At 33.9% G+C, this 27903-nt stretch overlaps 1 protein-coding gene across 1 annotated transcript in view; it reads left to right on the top strand.

Moving 5' to 3' along the window:
* LOC136040024 (DNA topoisomerase 3-beta-1-like) overlaps positions 1–21348 on the top strand; it is a 67658-nt gene extending 46310 nt beyond the window's left edge. The window contains exons 12-15 of the mRNA XM_065724092.1: positions 6862–7083; positions 10509–10664; positions 18423–18528; positions 21047–21348. Of these exons, the coding sequence (XP_065580164.1) occupies positions 6862–7083; positions 10509–10664; positions 18423–18528; positions 21047–21268 (706 nt within the window). The 3' untranslated portion in view covers positions 21269–21348. The remainder of the gene's footprint in view (positions 1–6861; positions 7084–10508; positions 10665–18422; positions 18529–21046) is intronic.
* The last annotated feature ends 6555 nt before the right edge of the window (positions 21349–27903 follow it).

The raw sequence follows: 27903 nt of genomic DNA, 5'->3' as shown, positions 1-27903 counted from the left end.
AATGTGTTATAGCACAACTTCAACTTTTTCTTTATTCAACTTAAAAAATAAAAAAACAATATTATGCCCCAACAGAGAGCAGAGCTCGTAAGGCTGTGACAGTGTAAAAACATAGAAAAAACATCAACATCTCATCATAATAACGATTCCAAAATTTAACACGGCAAAAGACAAACAAAATAGAAAAAAAACTCATAAAAGATAAGTAACAAGGATAAGTAAATAAATAAATGTCGGACAGGAGGGGCGTGGGAGGCCATCCCAAACACAGGGACACAAAAATTAAACACACAAAGAAGAAGATCAAATAATTTAATTTTCCATCATCAATGGTGAAAATCTAAATTTTTGCAAACAATCTTTAATATTTGCTTTTTTAAATTTAGCTGAGGTTTTTGGGATCGATGAAACAGAATTTTGTCATTCAGCTTATAACTGTTTGCAATGAAGGGCATTTGGTACCTAATCGAAAACCTTGACCTTTTAGAACTTACAAAAATAATTCGGTACATCCCAGACCTCCGACAATCCGAACGAGGAAGTAAAATTAACAGAGATTTATCATAGAAATAATTTTTAGAATTTTGGATTTGAAAATGCCATATGGAATTATTTAAAGCTCGCATATCATTTAAATCTAACAAATTTAAGAAAAGGAATAACGTTTTAGTTTCCGAAACATTTTCAAGTTTTGAAGGTCGATGTAAAAAATGTCCAAGTATTCTTATTGCCCTATTTTGTAGTACCTGTAAGGGTTTTATATGCTTCCAAAATGTATTAAGATATACAACTGACTAGTAATTCAAATAAGAAGCAATTAGACAGTGGTAAATTATTTTTAAAATGGTAAAAGGAAAAATATTCTTCACACGATACATCGACCCAATATTTTGAGCAAGTTTTAATCTTAAATACTCAATATGATTATGAAATGACAAAAGGGGACCAAGAAAACTCCTAAATAACGATATGGTTGGACCCTACAAATTTTTTGATCACCAACCTGAAGCTCCTGACAAGAAATCTCTCGAGTGGCACGTTTTGAACGACCAAAAACCATAAAATTAGTTTTTGTATAATTCGGTACCAGATTATTGGAGACAAACCATCGATTAACTGAGGTAACACTTATAGTCAGATTTTCGATCGATGTCGATGAATCCCTAGCTTTAACTGTTATAGCTTTATCATCTGCAAATAGAATTGCATGGCTAATATTCTCGTGCAAACCTCGTGGAAGATCATTAATATAAATCAAAAATAAAAGTGGACCTAATACTGAGCCTTGGGGGACACCAATATCAATAAGACTTTTTAAATTAGTCATTTTTCCACCGGCATCTACTGTGATTTTGCGTCCTACAGGTATAATTTAATAATTTGTAATCCTTTACCTCTTATGCCGGAATTTATCATGTTGTCAAGAAGAATTTCATGATTTAAAGTGTCAAATGCTTTTTTTATATCATAGAAAACAGTAGCCACTGGAAATCATCATCTAAATAATCATTTATTTCTAATAAAAGAGCTGCAACTGCGTGTTCTGTCGTACGGTTTGCCCTAAATCCAAGTTGATATTTGGTAAAGAAATTTATTTTATCCAAATAGCTGAAAATCTTTTTTTTAAATTTTTTCAGACACTTTAGATAATGGCGATGAAATTGCAATTGGAGGATAACTTACATCAGATTTATCACCTTGTTTATACAATGGAATTACTCGGGCAATATTCCATCTACTAGGAAATATACCTGAATCGATACTCAAATTGAAAATGTGGATAAATGGTCAAAAATAACTCCGGCAATACTCTTTAACAAATTTGTTGATAGTTCATCATGTCCCACTGAATTACCGTTTTTTATATTTTGATAATCTTTTGGAATTCTGCAAAACTAACAGGGGCCAGAAATATGCTCGTACATTCATTGGGGGAGGGGGCAAATATTCTTTATGCGACTTGCAAGGGGACAAATCTATTCCTTCTGAAACAATTGATTGACCAACACCAGAAAAATAATCATTGAACATATTAGCAACATCTTGCGGTCCTCTAACTTCTACACCATTTATATTAAATAATACCTCAGGGTGTGATAACTTTTTATTTTTTCCAATTTATACTTAATTAAATTCCAAGTTTGACGAGGAGAATCAGAATTTTTAAATGAATATTCATAATACACTCTTTCATTTTCTCTAAGAATCCTTACTAACAGATTCTTATAGTTTTTAAAACGTATTATATTTATTTCAATGTGATACTTCATTTTAATCTTATTTAAGCAATTTTTTTCATTAATAGACCCCAAAAGCGATGCATTTACCCATGGTTTTCTTGGTGTTTGTCTATTTCCTTTCAGATTTCTATACGGGCAAAATTTATCAAAATCTTTATTTAATATATTATAAAAGTTATCTGAGGATTGATTTGGATCTATTTCATCAATTACTGAACTCCACACAGGTAATTATAATTTTAAAATGGTGAAATATTAGCTGAAATAAAATTACATTAGTTCTGTGAACTGTTAAAGACAGAAAGGGCTACAAGCAGGATTGACACATGACAAACAAGAAAAAAAAATCAAATAGCCGAAAAAAATGACAGTAATGTCAGCCAGTGGACACAAGACTTCCGCCTAACCGTCTTCAGTACTAAAAAAAAAAAAAAAAAAAAAAAAAAAAAACAGAAGGAAAACCTATTTTAGAGACCCATAAGAGTTCAATATATTAATATTTGTTCATTTATTTTTTCCCAAAGGCACTTCATGTAGAAGGGTGGTCGGATGAGCTTTGGAGGGGGTCAATCGATTGGAAATCGAAAGTTCCAGTGCCCTTTTCTAAGAATTAGCCTGCTTTTCAGCCAATTGCTACCGAATGAGTTGTTACTGACTACAGTGTCTAACAGAAATTATTATTCTAGTTTAACGGCCCTTGTGTTTCAGTAGTTGCTTGGAAAAAATTACCTATTTTAAAGACCCATAAGGGTTCAATGTATTAATATTTGTTTCAGTGGTTTTTGAAACGGCCCTTGTGTTTCAGTAGTTGTTTTGAAAGAATCTTCTTATAAATACAGAATTATCTCTTAGGGAGAGACGATGGGAGGATGGAGGTAGAAATTGATGTATATTCCTCAAAACCGTATCCAGGACTTTCTTTGGGGGAGGGGGCTTCGGAACAAACCCGATCACCTGAATCAGAATCTAATTCTGAAGGAGATGAGCTAGATTTGTAAGAAATCCTGTTGAAGACAGTTTTAATGACTGTGAAAGTGACTTGGTTTCAATGTAGACAAAAAATGACTAATATGATTTTACTCCCAAATAATGGTAAATTTGATTTACCGTATTTATTTTCTATTTTAATTTTTTATAAAACGGATGACCTAATTCAGGCACTGTTCAATTGCTGAGGTATTACCCTAGGCACAGGTTTACCAAAGGAATAAACTAGGCAGTTAATTAAATTGATAGAACTCTAGATGAAGGGACGTTACCTTTTTCAAGCCCAGAAAAATCAGAATCATTAAAAAAATTTTCATTAAAAGCTGCAAGTGATGCTTAAAAAGAAATGCTCAACTGGTCTTGTAGCTACAAGGCAACTCTAAAACACCAAATTTACCTTATTTTACCAATTTTACTTACTGAGTTTTGATTTTACGGTAATTTTGCAACACTAGATGGAAGTAATGAAAATAACGTTGACCCTTGGTGAACAGCAATCGAAACTGACTTTAATCATAAAATGATTATCGCGAAAAGACAACAATCAAGAACATAGGAAAATTGACTTAATTTTATTTTCGTTACCAAAAGGGGATCTAAGATCGGATAATCCCATTTAACAAAATATTCAATCCTGGAAGAAGATTATGTGCAGATGAGCAAGTTGCCTGTTAGATCATCTTTTCTAATGCTTTTTGAAATAAAGAAGTCCAATAAATAGAAAAAGAAAAAAAGTTGGGAAAAAAGAGACAGTTTAAGCAGCAGAAATAACTCAGGAAAAAGACATCGTAATTCCCAAAACGAAAGGACATATCTTCCATTTATAATAATTGTATTAATAATTTGGCTTCGTGTTGGGACATAAGACGCACAGTTATCATAGGTAGTGTTTTATCTTGAGGCTCTTAAAAATTTTGTCTCAATCAACACACATCGTTCCTGCCTTACTGGAAATAGATATACATTTGTAAATAGAACTAGAGGATAAATATTTGTCAAATACTGGTTAAATATTTGTCCATTTTCAATTTATTATCAAGTAAAGTATCAGATACTAGCCAAGAATCCTGTTAGACGAATTGGTATCAATTTACGGAAATTAGGAGGGGCTGTATTCCTCAAAAATCTTGGAACGGCAATTGTGTTGTGTTTGTTTAATTTTATTTAAAATTTCGTTTACTTTATCTTATTTATTATGAAAATTCCAAAAAAAGCCGTTTTTTTGATGAAAATACCAAAGAAAAGGTATTTCGCAAAATCAAAGAAGGAAGGGGCAAAAAATCTGGGGTACAGACATACAAAAATGTTAAATTTGTCATCTTTTTATGAAACCTCTCAACTATATAATCTTCATCATGTCAAGTAGTTGCTTGCCTTCAAACTTTAGGAATAACGAAAAAAACATTCCCTCTTGTGAGCATCCGAAAACCTACTGAATCTGATTATATGAATACCATAGGGAAATACTTGCTTCAGCTACGATTAACAAAATCACTTGATTGTTTTCATATCATTGATTGGCTAAGTGTTGCGGAGTCGTAACAATTAGATAAGTAAGATATTAAACTTGCTTCTATTTAAGTACTTCAGTATGTATGATTAAGTGCATCATTAATAAAAAAGAATATCCATGGCAGACTATGTCATGCTTACCGAGTGGAAAATTGGAACAAACACTTATAAATAGCACTATTAAAGCAGTAAGAATAACTAAAAAAGTTGATAAAGGGTAATTAAGAAGAAAAACAATTAAATTTGGAGTCAGACTAAACTAAAGAAAAAATGTTAATTGATAAACTATTGTTTCAAACCAGTTTTAAGCTCAGGTTTAATGGTTATAAGTCAAAGTTGAAGTTGACAAAGTGGAAACAAAGGAGAACCAATTTTTCAAAGTAGCGATTGGTACTAGATGGATATAAGACACCTTAGACAGGAATAAAGCTTTTTCTCGTGTGATTTTCAGCTGAATTACTTTAATGCGTTTTTTTCCCTTGGAATGGAAAAAAGTATTTGCGTTGGGATGTACTCCAGAATAGAATCTAGCGAGTCTCTCATTTATTCGAAGATTTACTTCGCGTAACTAAGCTTCGTATTTTGTATACACTTTTTTTTGCCTTCTATTTTTTCTTAAATTACCATATTTGTATTGGTGTTCTGTTTCTTTTGTGGGAAAACGAATTTATTTTGACGGAATGTTCTTTGTTTCCTCTACTGAAGCAAGAAGTTTAGTAATGCAACTACTAAAGTAAACGTAAAAGAATTTGTGTATGTGTGAAGTGTTGAAGTAGATTATTGTGGCGTTTTTACATATTTTCATAACATCGTGAACAATTCTACGCGATAAAAAATATTATTTGTTATTGCCAGTAGATTACCGATAAAAAGGGCAATACGCTGCCAAATTTCGGCAATATATTGCTTAGATATCGCTCCTGCAAAATTAAGTATGTTTGTTTAACTTTGCGCATTTTTGAGGCCGATGTATGTGCGAAGTCTATGGATCTCCTAAGGTCGTGAAAGAGCGTTGTCGTAAAATTAGCACAGTAAGACTACAGTTTCCCTTCTTCATTTACTTGAATAAACTGAATCAACTCAAAGAGAACTCAAAAAGAATCCATGTGCATTTAAAAATGAATTTTCTTTATGTTCTCTACAAACAATATGTTTTGTGCAAAACTTAAAACTTTAAAGTATTGCGGAAAGGAAGTAATTCAGTTTTGTCACCTTCTGGGATAATCCTTATATACAACTTTTTTTTCTTTTTTATTCTTTTTTCTTTAATAGAAAATCCAAGATGATATGTCAAAAAGTTTGTACATTTAAGATATTTGTTTAGGACTTGATGATGATGAAACTAATATTTACTGAGTGACTTTCTATGTCAGTTGAAACAGCTTGCTCATCTAAAATAGACGTTCTTGTGTTACAAAAATTAAGTATTCAGCATGTGTTTTTGAAGTTTGTACTTGACACACAGAAAATGGCCAATATTATATTTTCAAAGTAATGCTTGCTAAATAGTATCTAAAAAATGAGTTTTAAAGAAAATGTCAAGTGATAAATATTTCCCACGTAACAGTAGAAAACTGGAATTTTCATTTCTATTCGGCTGAATAGTAATGCTCCCACCTTGAACAGGGAGGATACTCACACTTTTTTATGGGTAGCAATTATATGTCTCCCTAGTCCCTTCTTCTTTTAAAAATAAAAAAGAAGACATCTAATAATTTGGCAGATATTATCTATCAATATTGCTGCACATCAGCTGTTGCCTATTTTTGCACAAGTAACTGACGGTCTAGCTCTTTGTGGCGAGGTCCAATAGCCTGTGTGCCATCTTATAAGCAGCAGTCAGGGAACTAAATAGAAAAAAAAAAAACAAAAAAAAAACGAGTGTTTTATCTGAACATTAAGATAAACTGCATTATAAATGTTAAACTGAATTGGTTATTTCTATAGTCGTTTAATAAGAAAATTCTCATGACCATTTGCTTATTACTTTTCAGAAATTTGCCACACTTCCTGAAGTTGACATATTTCCAAAAATAAATTGTAGATGTCAGATAATAACGAAGTATTCATTTAGCCTGTAAGTATGAGAAATGCTTACACACAGAATAAATTTTCTTTACAGATGTGGGAAGTGTCGACGATTTATGAAGCTTGTTGGTGGTAAAGTAGCCCGTTTGCATTGTAGCCACTGTGATGACACCTACTCACTGCCGCAAAATGGTTCGTTCAAGCTCTATAGTGAGCTCAAGTGTCCACTCGATGACTTCGAACTTCTAACGTTTACTAGTCACAAAGGGAAAAGCTTTTTGGTCTGCCCATACTGCTTTAATTATCCACCTTTCAAGTGAGTAGTCAATGATGTATTAGAAAAATCATATACCATTCGTCAAATATGTGCTTTTTGTGTTTTAATAACAATGATAATAATGATGATTTATCTCGCATTTACTACAATTTTGGGCTTCCATGTTTCAACCTTCGCCCTGTAATAAATAAGCTAAGAAATTCTCATATATAAACCGTGACGGAAATCAGAAGCTATTGGGATAATATATTTTACATACTGTTTTGTTTTTGGACGCTCATATTGTAATTTTTTTGTTGCTACTAGTGACTTAACAACGATCAGGTACCAACATTATTGGAAATTAACCACCAAGTGCGAGATACCCATGATTGATCATTATGGACCATTTCTTGATTCATCACTGATAACATGTCTATATTCATGAAGTTAAAGGCTGGCAAATTGTGGTGCCAATTTACGAAAATGTAGAGGGGACTCTTTTGTGAAGGTACGAAAAACATTTCTTAAATTTAAGGGGAGATCTTTTTTTAATGAAAATACAAAATATGTATTTTCCAAACCTAGCTGGACAATAACATCCTCCCCCTCCAAAGCATAAACACACACGAAATTAGTGCCCTAGAGGGACTTGGACTGCAGCTTTGGGCCTACAGATTATACTGCTTATGCTATCTCTTAAAGATCATAACCAAAGAGATGCAACATGTATGTACTTCTGGAGTTGGGAGGGTGAGGGGGGACACGAGTTCTGCTGTAGGCACTGCAATTGTACAAGCCAAAGAATTCTTGTGATAAATGTGTACTTACAATGCTTTGGTTTATTTAATACATGATTTATGCATTGTATGTGTACTTACCGATCATCCGACGACTCAAAACCGTTCCCAAAATAGCCCTGAACAGTTAAGAGTTTAAAGAAGTTTAACAATTCTATACTTGTGTATTGAGGTTGGGAGGGGGGTACTGCGATTAGCGCCCATAGTCAGTACGAATTAGTAATTTTTTTAGCTTTTCATTAATAGTCAGTTAAAGGAATTCAAAAGCACCGATAATCTTATAGCAACAATTCGAATGTGAAGAAGGTAAAAATGCCTTTAGTAGTTGCGAAACATGCAGTATTGCTTTACACAATAAAATTTAACTAGCCTAGATATATCTAGTATTTTATTAGGAAACGGTTAGATAGCGTTAGATTTGCGGAATTTGAGTTCCCAATCAAACAGTTCGTGGTTACAAACTATAAGTAAGAAGGAAATCGCGATAATAGTACTCAAGACTCTAAAAAAAGGAGTTTTTATGACACTGTACGCATCAAAAGAGCTGGTCTTTCATAGTGATTCTAAATATGTAAAATTCATCAAATTAAAGCCCACCCACCAAAAGCTACGAGCTTGTGAAAATTTGCCTGATTTTCGATAAGTGGCAAAACACCTCCAAAAGGCGATTGATGTTGATGAAAGTTACACTTTCAAATTCGTCATATTAAATAACCCCATTGCGGAGGTTTCAAGCTGTCTAGAAAAATACAAAATTTTGCATTTTTTAGGACAAGAATGATCATAGAGCCGAGTTTGTTTTTTTGTTTTGTTATGTTTTGATTTTTGTTTTTTTTTTCACTCAGACGTGATCGTATTGAACAAGCGGTCCTAGAAAATCTGGAGAAGGCATATTCGAAAAGAAATTGAAAGTTCTAATGCTCTTTTTAAGTGACAAAAAAGATCGTTCCACCTCTAAGTGGCGTTCTCTGCCATGTAGTGGCACAAAATAACAATTTTGTCCCAAAGAGAGAGAAAAGACTATCGATTGAAAATTCTGAGAAAGACACTTGCTTTAAAATTATCAAAAATCCATTTATTGAACTTCCTGGTTGCATAGGTGTTAATAGCGTGTGGTGGTGCATTCGCTTTTAAAAGGTCACGTAGTCCATAAAAGATAAATGGTTAACATAAACATTTATTTTAAAGCTTAATTTAACTTGGTTGATTTATTTGAGACTTGACGGTGATTATGTACGGTGATGTGTGATTGCGCATCAGGTATTATGGAGGAGCACCGATTGATCTTTGTCTAGGTGAGGGGTGCTTGAAGCCTAAAATACGGCATTTTTATGTCCTGTTTTTCTTATTAGCTTTCAGATGTATTTGTTAGGGTCTTTTTAATTTTTTTAAAATTAATTTATAATCTTAATTCATTGTTGGTGATATTTTCGAAGTTATCCTGCAATAGGGGTGATGCCTTGTTGCCCAGGGCAACATAACATACATATATATATTTATAATATATATATTATAATATATTATAATATAATTTCATAATATATTAATATATTATTAAAAAAATTACATTATATTATAATATTATAATATATATATAATATTATATATTATATATATGTATATATATACATACATATATATATATATATATATATATATATATATATATATATATATATATATATATATATATATATATATATATATATATATATATATATATATATATATTATATAATGAAGACAGATCATAAGTTAAATCCGTTTCACCTGATGTTCATTAGATTTGTCTAATGCTCCTCTCATAGGAAGTTTAAAAACATGGCTCTAAAAAGCTTTTTTAAACTTAATTACCCCCCTATGAAACGAATAAAGTATGAAGCGTACAGTATGAGTGCTTAGGCGGCAAAATCTCCCTTCTTATTGCTGAGACGAAAGTTCATTCTGAACTGTTATTCCTATTCTGAAAAGCAAATACATTAAACGAGCTCTTTTTTTCGCAACATTATTCTGCTGAAGTTAAACTTTTAATTGAGAGTCGAGTTTAAGGAAGTGCTTGCTCTCCTCACAGTTAGGGTAGCCTTGGTGTAGTATTAAAAACAATCTCACCCCTATCCCATAGTTGTTGTGTTGTAGTTCGCAATTATTTTTACCAAATTCTGCACAGGATCCTGGTTTCAGCGAAAAATTTTCTTTCCTAAAATATGACTTGATCTTTCGGAAGGAGAGCTACGCATTCATTATAGAGAACTAAGAAATTAGTTTTCTTATTTCTGTCTTTTCTTTTGTTTTTATTTATATTTTTAGACTGTGTACTTGCGTCCTTTACGCGTAGAATCTTCCAAAGTGATCTGAGCTCAACATTAGTGTTTCGAACTTACCAGAGTTTGATTTTTTGTTTAATGTGAATTTTTAATGTAAATATTTGATTATCTAAATCCCTACCCAAATATACGACCTTAATCATGTATTTATGTATGATTACGGAGAATATGACAAAACATTTTGAAGTATCTAATTAAATTACTGAAAAATGCTTATTAAAAGTAAAAATAAATCAAACTTTATTGGAGGTGGAGGAGAGGGGTTAAGCTTCGAAAGTGTATCTTTATGTTCAATTCTGTTATATTTGTCAGAGATGTTACAAGTTCCTAAAGTGTTTCCCTTAAAAATAGTACCTTTTAGGGACATGACGAAAGGCGTTGGTTGTAATGCTTGCACTCATCCCAGCTGTCCTCAAAGTTTGAATAATAATGGAATATGTGGTTGTACCGACTGCGATTCTGGTGTATTAGTTCTTGATCCTAGCTCTGGGCCAAAATGGAAACTTAGCTGCAACAAGTAAGTTCTTATTCGTGAATCATGTAGTAGCTTTACATGTGGTAGATATATGTAGATATGTGGTAGATGTGGTATAAATGGAAACTTAGCTGCAACAAGTAAGTTCTTATTCGTGAATCATGTAGTAGCTTTACATGTGGTAGATATAAACAAATACAACGTAGAGACAATAGGGAAAATTTCAAGACAGTGGAAATTATTTCTGTAGATATTTCGGCCCTATGTCCAAGGGCCGTCTTCAGCACAATACAAGAATAAGAGAGAAACTATATATATATATATATATATAAAAGAACTTACATCAAATTGTGAGGATTAAAACTGAATGATTAAAAACACTTTTTAAAACATTTTTAAAAAAATAGCCCTAGCATCCTTACTTCAACGAAGTTCAACCAGGACTGGCGAAAAAAATGAAATGAGAATATAAGCTCATTCAAACTGAAGAGAATAAAATGATTAGATGCAATTTCTTAAAGCTAATCTTGCTTGTTTAGCAGCCTGTCTCAAAGGCCTTTTCGTAGTTGGTTCAGTACTATTATAAATCAGTTTAGTAAAATATTTTGTTAGATCATTTTTCATTAAATTTGAGTATAAGGAATTTAGTGAGTATTCCCCCAAGTCCCTGTTCAAAGAAATATTATTATTTATTTTGAGATTAATTTCGATTGATTCTCGAACCACCTGTTTTATTCTCAAATCATTACTAATGAGTGAAGAGTTTTCAAAAAGTATCATGTGGGACGGATTATTAAATATATGCCAACCTAAAGCAGAATCAAAGGAGTTGTTGGAACTATTTGAAATTAAAGCCTTGTCTATGTCATTTTTATGATGTTGTAACCGTTTGTCTAGATTCTGATGGGTCCTGCCGACATAGTATTTTCCGCAATCACATGGAATTTGATAGACCCCTCTTTGGCGAGTAACTGGCGTCTTATCTTTACCCGAATTTAAGAAATTGATGATTTTAAAATTATTAGTAAAAACAACGTACAGATTATTTTTTGTGCAAATATTTTTTAATTTTGTTGTGATCTTTGGGATATACGGAAGATAGACAATATTTGAGGGCTTATCAGTAGCCTCACATTGTGAAGTACCTTCTTCGATTTTACAAGAATGTCTTTTTATTCTACGGTTAATTATTTTATTGACAAAAGGAATGGGGTATCCATTACCAAAAAGAATATCTCTGATAAAGTTTATTTCTGCATTTATATATGAATTGGAGCAAATATTCAGGGCACGATCAATGAGGGAAGTTACAACTGCTCTTTTAACTTGTGGGGGGTGATTTGAATTAAAGTGAAGATATCTATTGTTTTGTGTTGGCTTTCGATATATAGTAAAATCCAGTTCATCAGCATTGCGAATAATTAATACATCTAAAAACGGAAGTTTATTTTCAATTTCAACTTCTAGGGTGAACTGCAAATTTCGGTCATAAGTGTTAAGATGATCTAAGAAGCCCCGAAGCTCAGCTTCCCCATAATTCCAAAGTGAAATTACGTCATCCATGTAACGACCCCAATAGACGTGTTTTAAAAAATAAGAATTCAATGCCCAATTCTCAAGATTCTCGACGTAAATACTTGCTAGTAGCCCGGATAAAGGTGCTCCCATGGCTAACCCATTTTTTTTGCTGATAAAAAGAATCGCGAAATTGAAAATACATAGAAAACTTATTACAAATTTTAACAAGAGTCATTAAAACTTCACAATCAATTCCTGTCGCTGAAGTCTCGATCAGGTGGTAATTTTCTTCTATTTTGTTTTTTAATAATTCCTCTGAAATAGTTACATCTATATTTGTATACATTGAAACAATGTCGAAACTACTAACTATTGTGTTTTCTGAAATACTTGTGTTGCTAAGTTTTTTAACCAAATCTGCCGAGTTACGAATATATGAATTTTGAGAATACAATAAAGGTTTGAAAGCTGTACAAAGCCATTTTCCAATATTGACAGCGGGGGCTTTAGTACAAGCTACGATAGGTCTTAAGGGAATACCCTGTTTATGTATTTTTGGTAAACCGTAGAGTTTAGGACAGAAACTACCACGGGGAAAAAATTTATTGTATAGTTGTGGGGTGATTTTACCATTTTGTTTTAGCTGCTTTAATTCATTTATAATATTATTAGTGAACTGATCAGTAGGATCATGAGTTATTGTTTGATATGTAATTGTGTCATTTAAATGCGAAAGAATTGTGTTGTCATAGTCTGTCGTATTCATGACAACAAGTGAATTGCTTTTGTCTGCTTTAGTTATTGTAATAGAAGGATCTTTTCGGAGATTAGATAGTATTTTTATGTCGTGCAAATTTTCCGGTGTGGAATTGGTAGGAGGCTTAAACTTTTTTTGGCTGTTATAGAGGATATTTATAAGACCAGATCTAACTTCATCCGGGTTAGAGACAGAAGGATAGTGTTTATGCAAAGCGGACTCTAGAGAGGAAACTATATCTGCCACAGGAACCTGTTTCGGTAGAAAAGAAAATTTTGGACCTTTTTCTAGTGTTTCCATTTCCTGGGGTTCCAATGTTTTAGAAGAGAGGTTAACGATAGCAGGTCCAGGAGTGAATCTTGGAGAATAAATACGGTTTCTCATCGAAGATTCATTTCGTAAGCCTTCCAATTTTTTATAGAGGCGTTCCTTGGACAAGCGAAAATCGTGGCTAAACAAATTTTTTTCTAATCTAACAACTTGAGCAAAATCAACAGTGGACAGGTTTTCCAGCAAAAAAGTTTCCAACGATTTTCTCTCTGAAGAAATAATATGTCGTTTCTGTTTTTTGTCCTTAATAATATGGACTAGGGTTTTTAACTGTAGTGTATGGGCAAATTGCGCTTCTTTCCGGGTATTTAAATGTAATTTATCAAACAGTTCGTGGTAACGAACTGTAGTAAGGAGCGACCCGGCTCAATAGTAACCAAAACTCTAAAAAATGGAATTTTGATACCAATACCTACATCAAAAGAATCGCATTTTAATGCTGATTTTAAATATATAAGTTTCATCAAGTTTAGTCTTACCCATCAAAAGTTACGAGCCTGAGAAAATTTGCGTTATTTTAGAAAATAGAGGGAAACGCCCCCTAGAAGTCACAGAATCTTAACGAAAATCACACCATCAGATTCAGCGTATCAGAGAACCCTACTGTAGAAGTTTCATGCTCCTATCTACAAAAATGTGGAATTTTGTATTTTTTTCCAGAAGGCAGATCACGGATGCGTGTTTATTTGTTTTTTTTTTTTTCCCAGGGGTGATCGTATCGACCCAGTTGTCCTAGAATGTTGCAAGAGGGCTCATTCTAATGGAAATAAAAAGTTCTAGTGCCCTTTTTAAGTGACCAAAAAAATTGGAGGGCACCTAGGCCCCCTCCCACGCTAATTATTTTCCCAAAGTCAACGGATCAAAATTCTGAGATAGTCATTTTATTCAGCGTAGTCGAAAAACCTTATAACTATGTCTTTGGGGACGACTTACTCCCCCACAGTCCCCATGGGAGGGGCAACAAGTTACAAACTTTGACCAATGCTTACATATAGTAATGGTTATTGGGAAGTGTATAGGCGTTTTCAGGAGGATTTTTTTGCTTGGAGGAGGGGTTGAGAAGAGGGGGATATGCTGGGGGAACTTTCCATCGATAATTTGTCATGGGGGAAGAAAATCTCCATGAAGGGAGCGCAGGATTTACTAGCATTATTTAAAAACACAATGAAAAAATAAATATGAAAAAGGTCTTTCAGCTGGAAGTAAGGAACAGCATTAAAACTTAAAACAAACAGAAATTATTACCAATTTGAGGGGCTAACCTCTTCCTAATACCTCGCTCTTTACGTTAAAGTATTTTTAGTAATTTCAACTATTTATTCTACGGCTTTTGTGATTCTGGGGTCATTCTTAATGAATTGGGACAAAATTTAAGCCTTAGTGTAAAGAGCGAGGATCTGACAAGGGGACGAACCCCCTCATATATGTAATAAAAATATGAGAATACAAAAGTTCTTTACGTAAGCTAATTTATAAGTTACGTAAATCTTTTACTAATAAAAATATTCGTAAAAAATTTAAAGTTCTAGTTGCCTTTTTATTTAACCAAAAAATCGGAGGGCAACTAGGCTTCCTCCCCCGCTCTTTTTTTCTCAAAATCATTTGATCAAAATTATGAGAAAGCCATTTAGCCAAAAAAAAAAAAAAAAAAAAAAAATGCAAATTTCGTTTTAATTATTCCTCTGCGGAGAGCCAAAATCAAAACATGCATTGGTTCAAAAACGTTCAGAAATTAAATAAAAAAAACAAGTTTTTTAACTGAAAGTAAGGAGCGACATTAAAACTTAAAACGAACAGAAATTACTTCGTATCTGAAAGAGGCTGCTTCCTCATCAACGCCCCGCTCTTTACGCTAAAGTTTTGTACTGTTTTAAAAAGAAGAATTGAGAGACAGAGTCAAACTTTAGCGTAAAGAGTGGGGATGCAGCCTCTTTCATATACGAAGTAATTTCTGTTCGTTTTAAGTTTTAATGTCGCTCCTTACTTTCAGTTAAAAAACTTGTTTTTTTATTTAATATCTTAAAGATTTGGGAATAAGGTTTTCATTTCTACAGGATTCTAAAAAATTTTGTTGATTGATAATATTAGCATGTTTTTTACCTAGACTAATAAAATAAAAGATATCATAGGTCAACTGCTCCCCATAAGCTAGACGAAAATAGCGACGAAGACCACACTGCCTTTCCATAACAAACAAATACAACGTAGAGACAATAGGGAAAATTTCAAGACAGTGGAAATTATTTCTGTAGATATTTCGGCCCTATGTCCAAGGGCCGTCTTCAGCACAATACAAGAATAAGAGAGAAACTATATATATATATATATATATATATATATATATATATATATATATATATATATATATATATATATATATATATATATATATATATATATATATATATATATATATATATATATATATATATATATATAAAAGAACTTACATCAAATTGTGAGGATTAAAACCGAATGATTAAAAACACTTTTTAAAACATTTTTTAAAAAAATTGCGGGGGGCAGCCCCCGCTGCCAATATTGGAAAATGGCTTTGTACAGCTTTCAAACCTTTATTGTATTCTCAAAATTCATATATTCGTAACTCGGCAGATTTGGTTAAAAAACTTAGCAACACAAGTATTTCAGAAAACACAATAGTTAGTAGTTTCGACATTGTTTCAATGTATACAAATATAGATGTAACTATTTCAGAGGAATTATTAAAAAACAAAATAGAAGAAAATTACCACCTGATCGAGACTTCAGCGACAGGAATTGATTGTGAAGTGCTAATGACTCTTGTTAAAATTTGTAATAAGTTTTCTATGTATTTTCAATTTCGCGATTCTTTTTATCAGCAAAAAAAATGGGTTACCCATGGGAGCACCTTTACCCGGGCTACTAGCAAATATTTACGTCGAGAATCTTGAGAATTGGGCATTGAATTCTTATTTTTTAAAACACGTCTATTGGGGTCGTTACATGGATGACGTAATTTCACTTTGGAATTATGGGGAAGCTGAGCTTCGGGGCTTCTTAGATCATCTTAACACTTATGACCGAAATTTGCAGTTCACCCTAGAAGTTGAAATTGAAAATAAACTTCCGTTTTTAGATGTATTAATTATTCGCAATGCTGATGAACTGGATTTTACTATATATCGAAACCCAACACAAAACAATAGATATCTTCACTTTAATTCAAATCACCCCCCACAAGTTAAAAGAGCAGTTGTAACTTCTCTCATTGATCGTGCCCTGAATATTTGCTCCAATTCATATATAAATGCAGAAATAAACTTTATCAGAGATATTTGGTAATGGATACCCCATTCCTTTTGTCAATAAAATAATTAACCGTAGAATAAAAAGACATTCTTGTAAAATCGAAGAAGGTACTTCACAATGTGAGGCTACTGATAAGCCCTCAAATATTGTCTATCTTCCGTATATCCCAAAGATCACAACAAAATTAAAAAGTATTTGCACAAAAAATAATCTGTACGTAGTTTTTACTAATAATTTTAAAATCATCAATTTCTTAAATTCGGGTAAAGATAAGACCCCAGTTACTCGCCAAAGAGGGGTCTATCAAATTCCATGTGATTGCGGAAAATACTATGTCGGCAGGACCCATCAGAATCTAGACAAACGGTTACAACAGCATAAAAATAACATAGACAAGGCCTTAATTTCAAATAGTTCCAACAACTCCTTTGATTCTGCTTTAGGTTGGCATATATTTAATAATTCGTCCCACATGATACTTTTTTAAAACTCTTCACTCATTAGTAATGATTTGGGAATAAAACAGGCGGTTCGAGAATCAATCGAAATTAATCTCAAAATAAATAATAATATTTCTTTGAACAGGGACTTGGGGGAATACTCACTAAATTCCTTATACTCAAATTTAATTAAAAATGATCTAACAAAATATTTTACTAAACCGATTTATAATAGTACTGAACCAACTACGGAAAGGCCTTTGAGACAGGCTGCTAAACAAGCAAGATTAGCTTTAAGAAATTGCATCTAATCATTTTATTCTCTTCAGTTTGAATGAGCTTATATTCTCATTTCATTTTTTTCGCCAGTCCTGGTTGAACTTCGTTGAAATAAGGATGCTAGGGCTATTTTAAAAAAAATGTTTTAAAAAGTGTTTTTAATCATTCAGTTTTAATCCTCACAATTTGATGTAAGTTCTTTTATATATATGTATATATATATATATATATATATATATATATATATATATATATATATATATATATATATATATATATATATATATATATATATATATATATATATATATATATATATATAGTTTCTCTCTTATTCTTGTATTGTGCACAAGACAGCCCTTGGACATAGGGCCGAAATATCTACAGAAATAATTTCCACTGTCTTAAAATTTTCCCTATTGTCTCTACGTTGTATTTGTTTGTTATGGAAAGGCAGTGTGGTCTTCGTCGCTATTTTCGTGGTAGATATATGTAGATATGTAGATATGTGGTAGATGTGGTATAAATGGAAACTTAGCTGCAACAAGTAAGTTCTTATTCGTGAATCATGTAGTAGCTTTACATGTGGTAGCTTTACTCCTTGTGGGAATTTAAAATTTCACTTTTCAAAACTATTAACTTATAAATGTACGAAGACTGTTTGATGAACTGCTCTGAACTTTGGTTGTATTACCAAAGTACTCTTGTTGACATAATTAATTGTCATACAGTGATGATACAAGAATGTCAACTGTGTTAAGAATAAATCTTGGCAATACGTCTGACTTTTGTTGGAGGTATAACTAAAAAAATTTATCCATTGTTGGAGGTACAAATTGAGAATTTATATACATAAAAAATCATAATTTTTACGATTTTTCATGAACTTACTGCTCAAGCTATCGTTAGTTCATTCTTTTACCTTGGAATTTTTTTTTGGAACCTGTTGGTGCTATTATGGAATGTTGTTCTTTGCAATACTTTTTTATTAATGGAATACTTTTCAGACAAATTTGTTTTGTGAGACTCACAATTTGAACTTTGAATCAAGATTTTTTTCTTTATTCTTAGATTAAATTTCTACGGCAATCATTCTTAGATTAAATTTCAACGGCAATCTACGTTCTTCCAAATATAATCTTTTGATTGTGTATAGGCTGAAACGATTTTCTGTTTTTCCTTTAGGTGTGACCTGGTTCTCAACCTGTTCAATGAAGCTTTTAAAGTCTTGGTTTTAGATGACAATTGTGAAGAATGCGATTCTCAACTTGTTTCAGTGGAGTACAAATCTGTAAGCAACACATTGTTTTACATCACATAATTCTGTTTCCTCTTAAAGAATACGTTATGTATCATAAAAATGATTTTCAATTAATATATTTAGCTACAGATCAAGGTCAATAATAACTATAATCCTTTATTTATTGCAATAATGGTGGAATTCCAAGTTGAAAGGATCTTATTTTCCTTTTAAAATGGCTGAACCTTTTCTTAATACAAAATCTGGCGAAAAGCGAGAATGTGGTAATAATTTCTGTTTGTTTTAAGATTTGATGTTGCTCCTTACTTTCAGCTGAAAAAACTTGTTTTTTATATTTAATTTCTGATGGTTTTTAAATAATACCGGGAAATCCGGCTCTTTCTCCATGAAAAATTCTGGTACTTATGTATTATACGCCACTTACTCAAGTTTACGATTTGTAAAACTCGAGAACAAACCGGTTTCTTCGTTACTTTAGAAACAAATTCGGGCTATATATTTGCACATTAGGGTGCGGGTGAAGTATAGCAGGTCTGCATGCAAAATGTGTTAGGCACAATTATTTTGCATACTATGATGTAAGAATTGTTTTCTGACTTCAAACTTTCCAAATGCTTTACCTCCCTCCCCCCCCTTATGTGCAAATATATAACCCAAACTATATATTTCCCATCTATTCTGTCACTTGTCTTTGTCTTGTCTCACGCTAAGCTGAAAGAAACGAACGAAGAAACCGGTTTGATCTTCAGTTTTACACAACGTAAACTTGAGTGAGTGGTGTATAATACAGAAGTACCAAAATGTCTTCACTCTACGGAAAAAAAAACTGAAATAAAATTCAAAAATTTGGAAAGTCTTATTTTTCACGAAAGGGGGGGGTATTTTCCGCAGAAGGTAAACGCCTAGAACCATATATATATATATATATATATATATATATATATATATATATATATATATATATATATATATATATATATATATATATATATATATATATATATATATATATATATATATATATATCTGTGTGTGTGTGTTTGTGTGTCTCTGTGTTTGACTTACTAACAACAATTTTGAATCCACAAGCATAAAAACCAGATCTTCTAAAATGTGTAAACTTTAAACTAGGTGAATTAGAACAGTGAAAATTAGGATGACGAATTTTATTTCATTAAAATTTGTTGAATATGAAAAAGCAGGAAATGATACATAGTGAAAACAAGGGTGTGAGCAAGTTTGCCTAACTCTTATGTAGACCACAATGAATGGAAGTCGTGAGATTGGACTCGAGCAAAAAAACTTAATAATTCTTAATTCTTTTTAACCACGTTTTACAAATGGACTAAAAAGGGAAAATAAATTTTTCGGTTCTAAAAAATACTTTTGATATGCATACTTAAAACATAATTTAAACGTGGTGCGCACTTTCAGTCAACTATCTATTGATACCTAACTATTTATAGTTCCTTTTTTAAGTAAAATGCGCGCCACTTTTAAATTATGTTTGGAATATGTACCAAAAGTATTTTTAGAACTGAGAAATTTATTTTCCCCTTTTTAGTCCATTTGTGAAACGTGGTTTTTAAAAAAAGAATTTTTATGAAGTATTTTTTTTAATTCTTTTGTGTCTTAAAATGTGCCTACTTAGTTCTTCAGTACATGCTATATTTTGCATGCGTTGAATATCCGGACACACTGCTCCTACGTGAAAATAGTGTAAAGGCAAGAATGCTTCTCCAACGAATGCTTCAGATTGTCTATTAGAAACGCCCATTTCTGCAGTGGCGAAGGTATGCTTGGGCTAAAATTTTCAGAAATCCTTACATTTTTAGACTAAACTGTAGGATAAAAATTAAGTACTTTGAGATCCAAATATATCAGAATATTAAAATGTTAGGTAAAGCGAAGCTGTATACAAATTTTGAGCCAAATAGGATGAGAGGAAGGGGTTGAAATAAGCATTTCAAATTTTCAAGCCAGAATCAGCAAGTTAATTAAAACGGGTAAAAATTCAAAGAATATAGACTGAAAAAAGAGTGGAAATGCTATCTTATTATAAGAAGCCTCCAAAGACTGTAGTCGTGGGTCGATATTTATGAGGGCCTAATTCCTGAACATTGTTGGCGAGGACTGAAGGCCCGAATGGGCTTAGAATGGCAACAAATCTACATTAGTTTAGATATTACTCTTTTTGTTAAGTATTTAGGATTGACCGTGAATTACGTTCATAAATATCAGCTATTTTTTTGTTATTATTGGCCTTATCCTGTTGTTTCATTTTAAACTCCTGGATTTTTCTTATTTATCATAACCAGCAAAGTTGGTCTTAAAAATTTTAATTTCCCATGAGGGCCTTTTATGTTTTTTTTTTAGTTTTACTATTTGTTTTTAATCCCTACTTCGTTTTCTTTTATCAACTCCTGAACCTTCCTTATCAGAGCAACAATTGTCCCTTCCCTTTCATTACTTTGTTACCTCTTGTCTCTATTTAGCTTATATGCAAGTTCAAAAACAGGCCAGTAGACTATTTTCATTGTTATTTTAGGATAAGACAAAGTTGGCAAACGCTGAAGTTAAATCAAAAGGTTGCATATTTTGTTCTGAACACCTCCAAAACCTTGTTGAAAGAGGCTACCAAACGAATCGTGGACGTGGCAGAGGACGAGGCCGTGGATCATATAGAGGTAGGGGCCGTGGAAGAGGTCGGGGTAGAGGAAAACCGAAGCCGAAAGATAAAATGGCCGCCTTAGCAGCATATTTTGTCTGAGATTAATGTTGATTTGCACATGTGCCAGCTAATATAAAATTTTTGTTACATTGAAAAGAAACTGATTTTTATTTGGATCATATTTGCCATTTTTAAGTGTTGATTATAAGTTACTTTAGAGAAACGTGGAAAGAGTATCTAAAAGCAAGAGCCAAGAGCTCATTTGGCACTTGTGACGATGTTGGAACCTAAAATTAGACTTGGTACTAGAGTTATCGATTTCGTCGTCCTAGCACGTCAAGAAGCACCGAACTCGTCAAAGCACTAGAAATCCCTCCAGCTCCCCAAAGAGATTGGATCCGGTCCGCTTATGTCAATCACGTATCTATAACTTGTACTTATTCTCAAACTCTCCAAAGCACTAGAAATCGTCCAACTCCCCCAAAGAGGGCGAATCCGGTCCGATTATATCAATCATGTATCTAGAACTTCTGCTTATTCTTCCCATCAAGTTTCATCCCGATCTTTCCACTCTAAGAGTTTTCCAAGATTTCCGATTTCCAGATTTCCGTTTCCCCCTCCACCCCCCTATGTACCGGATCCGATCCAAATTGGAAATGGAGCATCTGAGACACGAGGTCCTTCTACATATCAAATTTTCTTTAAGATCCGATCACCCGTTCGTAAGTTAAAAATGCCTCATTTTTTCTAATTTTCCGAATTAACCCCCCCCCCTTCCAACTCCCCCAAAGAGAGCAGATCCGGTCCGGTTATGTCAATCAATGTATCTAGGACTTGTGCTTGTTCTTCCCACCAAGTTTCAACCCGATGTGTCCACTCTAATCCCCCCCTCACCGATCCACCAATCCCCCCACCGACCCCCCCCCCCCCGTCTCACCGGACCTGGTTGGGATTTAAAATAAGAGCTCTGAGACGTGAAGTCCTTCTAAATAACAAATTTCATTAAGGTCTGATTACCCGTTCTTGAGTTAAAAATATCTCAATTTAAAAAAAATTCCAGATTAACCCACCAGCTCCCCCAAAGAGAGGGGGTCCTGTCCGGTTATGTCAATAATGTATCTTGGACTTGTGCTTATTTTTCCCTCCAAGTTTCATCCCGGTCTCTTCACTCCAAGCGTTTTCCAAGATTTCCCATTTCCCCTCCAACTCCCTCCAATGTCACCGGATAAGGTCGGAATTTAAAATGAAAGCTCTGAGACACGAGGTCCTTCTAAATATCAAATTTCATTAAGATTCGATCACCTATCTGTAAGTTAAAAATACATCGTTTTTTCTAATTTTTCCTCTCCCTCCAGCCCCCCAGATGGTCGAATCGGAAAAAAGAATGTTACCAAATTAATTTGTGCTGGTTCCTGACACGCCTACCCATTTTTATTGTCTTAGCACGTCCAGAAGCACCGAGCTCGCCAAAGCACTCGAAATCCCCCCACCATCTCCCTAAAAGATAGCGGATCTGGTCCGGTTATGTCAATCACATTTCTAGGACTTGTGCTTATTTTTCTTATCAAGTTTCATCCTGATATCTCCACTCTAAGTGTTGTCCAAGATTTCCAGTTTCCCCCTCCAACTCCCCCCGATGTCACCGGATCCGGTCGGGATTTAAAATAAAAGCTCTGAGACATGAGGTTTTTCTAAATATCAAATTTCATTAAGATCTAGTCACCCGTTCATAAATTAAAAACATCTCATTTTTTATAATTTTTCCGGTTTAATCCTCTCTCCCCCCCCCCCAACTCCCCAAAAAAGAGCGGATCCGGTCCAGTTATGTCAATCACGTATCTAGGACTTGTGATTATTCTTCCCACCAAGTATCATCCTGATCCTGAAGCACTGAACTCGCCAAAGCACTGGAAATCCTCCCACCATCTCCTTAAAAGACAGCAGACCCGGTACGGTTATGTCAGTCACATATCTAGGACTTGTGCTTATTTTTCTCATCAAGTTTCATCCTGATATCTCCACTCTAAGTGTTGTCCAATATTTCCAGTTCCCCCCTCCAACTCCCCCGATGTCACCGGATCCGGTCGGGATTCAAAATAAGAGCTCTGAGACATGAGTTTTTTCTAAATATCAAGTTTCATTAAGATCTAATCACCCGTTCATAAATTAAAAATACCTCATTTTTTCTAACTTTTCCAATTTAATCCTCACCCCCCCAACTCCCCAAAAAAGAGCGGATCCGGTCCAATTATGTCAATCACGTATCTAGGACTTGTGGTTGTTCTTCCCACCAAGTATCATCCTGATATCTTCACTCTAAGCGTTTTCCAGGATTTCCGGTTTCCTCCTCCAACTCCCTCCAATGTAACCGGATCCGGTCAGAATTTTAAAAAAAGAGGTCTGAGACTAAAGTTCTTTCTAAATATCAAATTTCGTTAAGATCCAATCACCTGTTCGTAAGTTAAAAATACCTCATTTTTTCTAATTTTTCCGAATTACCGAATTGTGTCCCCCCAACTCCCCCAAAGAGAGCGGATCTGGTCCGATTATGTCAATAATATATTTAGGACTTGTGCTTATTCTTCCCACCAAGTTTCATGCCGATCTCTCCACTCTATGCGTTTTCCAAGATTTCCAGTTTCCCCTCCAACTCCCCCCAATGTCACCGGGTCCGGTCGGGATTTAAAATAAGAGCTTTCAGACATTAGGTTTTTCTAAATATCAAATTTCATTAAGATTTAATCACCCGTTCGTTAGTTAAAAATACCTTATTTTTTCAAAATTTTCGGAACTAACCCTCCCAACTCCCCCAAAAAGAGCGGATCCAGTCCGGTTATGTCAATCACGTATCTAGGACTTGTGCTTATTCTTCCCTCCAAGTATCATCCCGATCTCTCCACTCTAAGTGTTTTCCGGTTTCCTCTTCCAAATCCCTCCAACGTCACCAGATCCGATCAGGATTTAAAATAAGAGTTTTGAAACACTAGGTCCTTCTAAATATCAAATTTTGTTAAGGTCCTATCACCTGTCGCAAGTTAAAAATAACTCATTTTTTCAAATTTTTCCGAATTACCGTATTATTTCCCCCCTCCCCTCAACTCCCCCAAAGAGAGCGGATCTGGTTCGGTTATGTCAATCACGTTTCTAGGACTTGTGCTTATTCTTCCCACCAAGTTTCATCCTGATCTCTCCATTTTAAGTGTTTTCCAAGGTTTCCAGTTTCCCCTTCCAACTCTCCCAATATCACCAGATCCGGTTGGGATTTAAAATAAGATCTTTGAGTTACAAGGTTCTTCTAAATATCAAATTTCATTAAGGTTCGATCACCCGTTCGTAAGTTAAAAATACCTCATTTTTCTAATTTTTCCGAATTACCCCCCCCCCCCTCCCCCAACTCCCCCAGAGAGAGTGGATCCGTTCCAGTTATGTCAATCACGTATCTGGGACTTGTGCGTATTCTTCCCACCAAGTTTCATCCTGATCTCTCCACTCTAAGCGTTTTCCAAGATTTCCAGTTTTCCTCTCCAACTCCCCCCAGATCCGGTCAGGATTTAAACTGAGTGCTCTAAGACACGAGATTCTTCGAAATACCAAATTTCAGTGAGATCCAATTGCCTGTTCGCAAGCTAAAAATACCTCATTTTTTCATTGCTATATGCCACTTGGTGAATACCAAGTGCCATAAAAAGCAAAAAAGAAACAAAAACCACTAGAGAAAGAAAACCGTTTTGGCTGGTGGATTACTTTCTTCAATGTAGTCAACTGAAGTGTAGCCTTGACCCGCGTAATTTGAGTCGTAATTGAGTCAAATAACTCGGGGAAATAACACTGATTGTTTTCCCCTTAGTCCCCCGTTTAGGGTGTTTTCAAACAGTTCGTGGTAACGAACTGTAGTAAGGAGCGACCCGGCTCAATAGAAAACGAAACTTAAAAAACGGAATTTTGATACTAATAGATGCATGAAAAGAATCAAATTTTTATGCTGATTTTAAATATATAAGTTTCATCAAATTTAGTCTTACTCATCAAAAGTTACGGGCCTGAGAAAATGTGGCCTTATTTCGGAAAATAAGGAGAAACACCCCCTAAAAGTCATAGAATCTTAACGAAAATCACACCATCGCATTCAGCATATCAGAGAACCCTACTGTAGAAGTTTCAAGTTCCTATCTACAAAAATGTGGAGCTTCGTATTTTTTTGCCAGACGACTGATCACGAGTGTGTGTTTGTTTGTTTGTTTTCTTTTTTTCCCAGGGGTGATCGTATCGACTAAGTGGTCCTTAGAATGTCGGTAGAGGGCTCATTATAACGGGAATTAAAAGTACTAGTGCCCTTTTAAAGTAACCACAAAATTGGAGGGCATCTAGGCCCCCTCACACGCTCATTTTCTTCCCAAAGTCAATGGATCAAAATTTTGATATAGTCATTTTGTTCAGCATAGTCGAAAAAACATAATAACTGTCTTTGGGGCTGACTTACTCCCTCAGACACCGGGGGAGGGGCTGCAAGCTACAAATTTTGACCAGTGTTTACATACGGTAATGGTTATTGGGAAATGTAGAGACGTTTTCAGGGGGATTTTTTGGTTGAGGGGAGGGGGCGACGTGGGAAACTGTTTCATAGGGTATTAAAGCCCCTTCATACACGGAGTAATTTCTGTTCGTTTTATTTTCTAATGTCGCTCCTTACTTTAAGTTAAAAATTTTTTTATTTTTTTTTATTTAATTAACATGCGAAGACCTACCCTTATTAGGTGGTGTTTTTCTGTTGAAAATATTTCAAGTGCTGGTATTAAGATCTAATACTTAAAGTTGGCTTACTGCTTGCTTGTGCAACAACCATATTTTTTTTTTTTTTATTGTTATTCGGAACTTCAAATCCTAGTACCATAAGAGAGTGCCCGAAAAGTTTTTTGGCCTGGGGATAATAATTACAATTTTTACTGTAAAAAAAATGTAACACTTGTTTATGAATGGCGCCTTTTATGATATACTAATAGATTTCCATTGAAAATACTTACAAATGCAAAATTAAAAAACTCAGGTAAACAAATAAACATGTACCAGTAGATAACCAATTAGATAATTTGGTTCAACTGAGTATTTATTAAAAGAGGATGTTGATATGACCCATTTTAATAGTGACCCATTTTCAGATCTTGGCATTGGAATAGCCGAGAAAACATGTATAGAAAAAAACAACCCGACAGTTCAGCGAAAATATTTTGTATAAAACTAAACGTCTCTTAAATATTCATTATGTTGAAAACATACTTGGTCACAAAATTGTAAGTTCCAAAAAGCTCTGTGTGATTCTGTTTCGTAGCAACTGACTGCAGGAGAAACCTTTATGAATATTTATGATGATCTTCATTTTCACAAAAATTATTTATTAGCAATAAATAAACATGTTAATAATCACATTTAAAATCGTTTTCTATGAAAATTAGGAAGCTGCACGTTGTACTTGTGGCTAGTATTTGTTTTGTGATTGATACTGCTGCTGCGGCTGGTATTGCTGCTGAGTTTGATGCTGTTCTTGTGGCTGATAGGACTGATAATTCTGCTGAGTTTGATACTGTTCTTGTGGCTGATAATGCTGCTCAGTTTGATACTGTTCTTGTGGCGCATATTGCTGTTGTGCCACATATTGTTGTGGTGGTTCATACTGCTGTTGTGGTTGATACGGCTGTTGCGGTTGATACTGCTGTTGCTGTTGATATTGCATTTGAGGTTGATAGGGCTGATTCGGCCGATAACGCTGCTGATATTGAGGGGGAGGATATGGCTGCATAGAATAAGATTGAGGTCGATATTGAGGGGAATTAGACTGCTGATATTGGTACGGTGGTTGAGGGTACTGGACAGGCGGATAATACTGTGGAGAATAGTCATAACTGGGCTTTGGGTATTCCATCGGTGGTGCCTTAGGAATGAAGTAGTATAATGGCTGAGAAGTAACTGGAGATGCTGATGTCACGCTGCTCTTCTTCCTATAAGCAACAATTAATTTTGGCCCAAAAAATCGCTTGGCTCTTTTATTTTCTGGTATTAATGGGTCGTGTAATTTCATATCTATGAATAAAGGAATCACAGATGAAGAGTTATCTTTCCGGGGTTTATTCGCAACTTCGGAATCTGAGCAAATGGACTCTAGAACCTAAAAAAGAAAATAAATGCAGATGAAAAGCGTTAGATTCCTTATAATGTTTCTTTTTAGCTTTTTTTTCAGTAAACAAAACATTAACTACGTTGACACAGCCTTAAAAGCCTATATGCTACTTGATGAACGTGTACCCATACCCTGACCCCGTTTCATGTTTATTCAAAAGGAGAATGAGGTAGCATGCATATTTACACATCTAACTTCTTTTCAATCTAAGCTTTTTGCTCCAAAATCAGTGCACGATAGATATTTAGCCGGATTTCTATGTTGTGAATTCCATAAAAAGATCGTATCATGCTTATGATTTTGACATTAGTATTTTAAAGCTCATGAAAGAATAGCCAGCTTTAAATAATAACTAAATATGCAGGCTATAACAAAAATAAAGTCTTGTTGAAATATATATCATGTATTAAGCCAAAAATTAACACAAGCATGGAGTTTTCATTTTTATGCATGGGGACTAAAATTAATTCACGGAATGTTAATTCCTAATAAAATATGTGTATGTGCATCTGTGTATTGTGTTATATGAAGGTCTAGTCGTGTATTAGCATATAGCCATGGT

The sequence above is a fragment of the Artemia franciscana genome, chromosome 2, assembly GCF_032884065.1.
Source record: "Artemia franciscana chromosome 2, ASM3288406v1, whole genome shotgun sequence".
Classification (NCBI taxonomy): Eukaryota; Metazoa; Arthropoda; class Branchiopoda; order Anostraca; family Artemiidae; genus Artemia; species Artemia franciscana.
This window is presented reverse-complemented; position numbering and strand designations above follow the sequence as displayed.